This window comes from Polyodon spathula, chromosome 9 (assembly GCF_017654505.1).
Source record: "Polyodon spathula isolate WHYD16114869_AA chromosome 9, ASM1765450v1, whole genome shotgun sequence".
Taxonomy (NCBI): domain Eukaryota; kingdom Metazoa; phylum Chordata; class Actinopteri; order Acipenseriformes; family Polyodontidae; genus Polyodon; species Polyodon spathula.
In genome coordinates this window covers 11,224,451-11,230,450 of record NC_054542.1, presented here as the reverse complement: position 1 = coordinate 11,230,450, position 6,000 = coordinate 11,224,451, and the positions used below count along the sequence as shown (strand labels likewise).

The window sequence follows — 6,000 nt, the reverse complement described above, 5'->3', positions numbered from 1 at the left end:
TGGTGAAGTTTACCACAGCCTCATCTATAAAAACAAACAGATCACTGTAACTTATTTAGTCCATTTGGAAGAAATTGGCAGTTAGGTCAGTTTTGGTCAGGTGATGGGAATAATGGTTTTGCAGTTATCAATGTTTTTACAAACGTACACATTGATGTGTGTCAGAGAGGCTTGCCCGAACCTGAAGATCCAGTGATTAAAGTGTTTATGATATCAGGGTTTCTTGGATATCAGTTTACTGCTGTGAAGAAACCCAGGGATTACAAGTTTATAAAATGTTCACAGATACAGAGTAGAATTGTCTTTGTACCTAGTGATGATGACGGTGTTGATGGATATGTTTCATCAGTATTAAAAACCTATCAGCATGAATAAAAATAGTTCCTTTGAAGAATCAATATATTGTCTGAAAATAGTAATCTTTCCATTAATTTAAGCATAACAAACACTGAGTGTACACTGAGTGTACACACATTTATTTTGACAAAAAAAAACATTACAGTCTATGAAGGGTATAATTCCAGAGGGCACTGTATATACTGTTGTGTGTATACAGTATATATGCTTCACTTATTGTATTTCTTATACTTTATGTATTCTCAAGCCAGAGATGATGGTCTCTAGTTTGAAACTTTATGAAGTTCACGTTTTACAATACTATGGGCCAAGCTACATCTCAAAGAAACCATAACTGTTGTGGGAGGGTTTAAATGCTGTTTTACAAGCAATGCAGTAGTACATTTCTGTTGCTCTGGATAAGGGCTAAGCACAGAAAAAAAAAAAGGATCCCGTTTAAGAACAGGATTTTCACTAGGATCCTGTTCCTGAACTGCATTTTGTCCAGGATCTTGTTCCTGAACAGGATTTTGAGCAGGATCCTGTTTCTAAACAGGATCCTATGGAGATCCTACAGGATAGTGTAGGATCTTGTATAATCTTGTAGGATCCTGTCAAAATTTCTACAAGGGAGGGTAGCCGAGATGATGACGTCAGGCCAGAAGCAGAAACAAAAATACTGCAGTACAGTGCAATGGTGCTTGCACCCTTTTATTTTCAAATACAAACAAAAATAAAATTAAAGGTTTAACAAACAGAAAACATGTAAACAAAAATCATATAGGTCAGGCTGGGCAATCATCTTCGCTGTTCCTATATTTTAGTTTTACTTTTAAACTCCCGAACAACCCACCCAGAGTGCAGAGCGCTGGAGGCTGATATGCTGGTCTCCCGATTAGCAACAATGAAACAATTACCGTAAAACTTCAGATAATCGCCAGTCTCCACTACCAGTCTATAACCGGGGCTGCTAGGAAATATGATCAATAGACGCCGGGTGTCTTTTAAACTCTAGGTTATAAATAATAATATCATTCACGTCATACTGAATGTTCCAGCATGGAACACATACATGGCTCTACAGCAAGCTTACCAATTTGTTTTTCAATAAAGAGACCCTAAGGTTAAACTGAATTTAATTTATTTTAAGAGTCAATGAGTCAATGAATATTCATATTTTGCTCCTTTTCCAGAATTATTATTTATCAATGTTCATGTTATAAAAACAAATTTGTTTTAGTTTTGTGATAAAACTGGTACTTGTATTGATTTTATTGTTAATCTTTACATTTTTAAGCATTTTTGAGTGTGTTGTGGGCCAACAGTATGAACTTATTCTTCGTATTAACACAGTATTTCATGCGATTGTTTTGCAATGAAGATTCATTGCTGGTTAATTTTTCATCGATTGTCCATTCTTACCAATGTACACGTTTTGTGGGTGAACAATATATATAAGTTAATAAAGATGATACTTATAGCTTTTATTAATTTTAAAACCATGTTTGTTTTTTTATTGTGCTGCAAGCCTACCTTAATACATTATTGTGTTCTGATATTTACAGGGGATCTTTCTTTAGTGGATCCTTCTGTTTTCATTATTATTACAAACTGTTATTACCCACTGACACCACCTTTAATGATGTTGCCGGAATGTTGTAATTTACTTGTGTCATCTCTATAAGGTTGTGTGCAGGCAGCTTTTTTTTGATTGCATCTGAAGTATTTGCAGATGTTAGTGATCTTACTTAATAAACACTGAGTCTAAAATAGATGTCAGACTCCAATAGGCGCTGGGGCTACTGGCAAATATTCTAAATAAACGCCAGAGTGTTTATTTAAAGTTTTATGGTAACTAACTCGGGAGATGGTCATCTTCTGCACAAGGTTTTTAATGTGGATGTGGCTTCCCATCCATGCTGCAAAAAAATAACAAAAGTAAAAATATTATATATATATATATATATATATATATATATATATATATATATATATATATATATATATATATATATACACACACACACACATATATATATATATATATATACACAAACAATAACACACCTACACTGTCATATTTAAAAATACATAAATTATAATAAAACAAAACAGATACAAAATAACACACTAAAACACAGGGGTGGAAGGGTACACCGTTCTAAAATAAATAAACAACATATTTTTAAATCATAATACAAAACAAATACATTTTACTGCAGGGCTTTGCCCAGCCCCCTTTTCATGTGCAGGGCCCCTAGTCCTGTCATACACTCCCAAAAACAATCTGTTTACTCATATCAAAATGGTATCAGGGGTACACGGCGGAGTTTAGAGTCCCAAACACAAAAGATACAATACAATTTGTTATTTAGGTGCACAAAATTGTGCTCTCCAAAACCAAGGAATCATGGTGTGCTGTGCAGTGAGGGCTGTGCTCAGGGGTGTGTGCTGGCTCCATGGCAGCAGCATCCTGTCTCCTCAGTCCTTCATTGCAACAAACAAAAACAAACACGTAATCCATAGAAAACAAACTCCAACCGTAGATTATATTTCAGTGCACGGCCTGGCACTGATTTAGCTGCACGGAGCCTGGAGACTATTAATGTAAACTGCAAAGCAATATAAGTCACTAACTCTTTTTACCCAGTGACCCACCTTGGATGATGTTTGAAATTTCATGACATTTTTTTAAACAAATCTCCCAGCAAAAACAACACCAACCTGAAATTACTTTATTCACACTGTTAGAAATGTGATATTAAAAGAACAAGAAGAATATAACTTACAAATATGAATAAGTAGATGGGTTTATACCTTCATTGAGACATGCTTTCACTGCTACTGAAGTTAATGCTGAGACTGGTAACACTGATGCTACAACTGCAACTGGTAAGACTGGTGCTGCTATTGCTGGAACTGGTGCTGCCACTGCTAGGACTAATGCTGCTACTGTTGGGACTGGTAACACTGGTGCTGCCACTGCTGGGACTAGTGCTGCTACTGTTGGGACTGGTAACACTGGTGCTGCCACTGCTGGGACTAGTGCTGCTACTGCTGGGACTAGTGCTGCTACTGCTGGAACTGGTAACACTGGTGCTGCCACTGCTTGGACTAGTGCTGCTGCTGTTGGCACTTGTAACACTGGTGCTGCCATTGCTGGAACTGGTGCTGACACTCCTGGGACTAGTGCTGCTACTGTTGGAACTGATAACACTGGTGCTGCCACTGCTGGGACTGGTGCTGACACTGCTGGGACTACTGCTGCTACTGCTGGAACTGGTAACACTGGTGCTGCCACTGCTGGGACTGGTGCTGCTGCTGGGACTGATAAGACTGGTGCTGCCACTACTGAGATTGGTAAGATTGCTGATAGTAGTGCTAAGACTGATCGGACTGTACTGTACTGCACTCAGTTAAACTCTCTCATCATGAACAGGGACCCTAGGAATTAGTTTGCTGTGGAAAACACGGATTGTCTCTGTGCTGTAGGAGAATTTTTAGTTTTACACTTGGGGAAGGGGCAAAATACATGCAAGGATTTTTGTTTGTTTGTTTGATAACCAAACCAATACACTTATCATATGTAATCATCAACACAGACAATGTTGCTTTAAATTTACGTAAACATGCTTTAAACTTCTGGCGTACAGTGGTCAAGATTGAAGGAGGTGCCCTGTCACACTCATGCTGGAATGTAGCTGCAGTTTACTTCAGTGCGTTGTTTCCACTGAACAAGCTGTTTAAAGATGCCGATCACTATGTAACACAATTTTTGTTCCTGGGTAGTAAGTGTTATTTCCTAATTGCTTATGCCTCAAAAGTATAGAAAATGGCTATTATTCCCCACAAACTTTGCTTTTGTGACCAGGACAGTGATATTTCAAAATATCACTATTTCCAATGGGAAAACGGGCAAATGTGTGTCTTTTCGTTCACATAAAGTCAGAAAAAAACAACATATGAATCCAAATTAACATGTATTTATACTAAAGTAATACAAAAATTGCTACAAAAGATTTAGAAGTGAGTAGTTTTTCGAGATCTCATCCGACCATAGAATCTTCTTCCACTTGGTCTCAGTCTCCAGCATGCCTTCTGGCAAACTCTAGCTGAGATTTGATGTGATTTTTTTTTCAACAATGGCTTTCTTTTTGCCACTCTCCTATAAAGGCCAGTTTTGTGAAGCACCCTGGCTATTGTTGCCATATGCACAGTGTCTCCCAGCTCAGACGTGGAAGACTGCAACTCCTTTAGAGTTGCCATAGGTCTCTTGGTGGTCTCCCCGACTACCGCCCTTCTCGCCCAAATACTCAGTTTTTGAGAATGGCCTGTCCTAGATAGATTCACTTTGTAGATTTTATTTTTCACTTTGACATTATGGACTTTTTTTTCTGTTGATCAGTGGCAAAAACTCCTAATTAAATCCATTTTGATTCCTTTTCCAAAATACAATGTGGAAAAGTCCAAAGGGTGAATACTTTTTAGAGCCCATATTATATATATATATATATATATATATATATATATATATATATATATATATATATATATATATAAAATATATTGGCAAGGTGTAATTCGCTAAACCAACCAACCGGGCGGTGCCATTACAGTGAAAGTTGTAGTGAGACAAATAATACACCAGTTGTTTAAATAAAGTTTAAATAAAGTCAGTTTGTATGGATTCAAATAATTATTAAAATAAAGTTCTCTAAATCCTAAAATCCAATATTGTTGGTTTCTTTAGCAGCATATTTTATAAGAGAGGGAGCTGGTTTCTCCCCCTAAAGGGCAGGTGGAATAAGGCTGCCACATGTCTGTCACAAATATTAAAAGTGCATGCTTTGGATAATAATAATAATAATAATAATAATAATAATAAATAATAATAATAATAATAATAATAATAATAATAATTCAATGTGGATTAAGGCGTGCTAATTTTGTTGCCTAGCACTGTTCTATTACAAAATCCTATTCCTAAAGGTTTTTTTTTTTCCTGTTGTGAAATCACCTTTTGAACTTCAAAGTTGCTTGCTCTGCTTCCCATCCTGCATTGTGTGAATCAATGCGATCATCATTTTTCCTGATACAATTATCGCGTTGTGACCTCGTGTTAAGTTTTTGTGGGGGTGGTTCACAAATAACTTCTTGTTGAGTTAATTAGCTTATGCGTTTTCTTTAGTCTGAGCAAATAAATTCAGTTTTATATTCAAAAAGTAATATCAGCATCGACTTAATCAGTCTCTGTGTTTGACTGCTCTTGTCTGTTGTGAAGATGGCTGACTGCACGGATGATATTGCAGTTCCTGGACTGAGCAACTTATTACAAATGGATCCGCTTCTGAAGCCATATGAAAAGGACTTCACAAGAAGGTAACTTAAAGAAACAAACAAAAAAAAACAAAACAAAACAAAACAAAAAAAAAAAAAACACGACATTACTGCTTCATTTTGTGAACGACTGTTTTACTGGTGCATACCTGTGTGGTGTTAAGTTGAATTACAGATGAACATAAAGAATATCCCTGTTAAATGTAAATTATGTCTACATGGTATACTTGCAAATCAACTCCACGAACATGAGCTTTATGTGTCCATAGTGCCCTTCATTGCATCGTTTTGGGAAATATTAACAAAATTATGTTCTTTTATTAAAAT

The 6,000-nt window shown here is 36.3% G+C and overlaps 1 protein-coding gene across 2 annotated transcripts in view; it reads left to right on the top strand.

Moving 5' to 3' along the window:
- The first annotated feature begins 5,403 nt into the window (after positions 1–5,403).
- LOC121320401 (1,4-alpha-glucan-branching enzyme-like) overlaps positions 5,404–6,000 on the top strand; it is a 257,808-nt gene continuing 257,211 nt past the window's right edge. The window contains exon 1 of one of the 2 annotated variants that reach the window (XM_041258689.1): positions 5,404–5,715. In XM_041258689.1, the coding sequence (XP_041114623.1) occupies positions 5,618–5,715 (98 nt within the window). In that variant the 5' untranslated portion in view covers positions 5,404–5,617. The remainder of the gene's footprint in view (positions 5,716–6,000) is intronic. The other variant, XM_041258690.1, reaches the window with a different exon arrangement.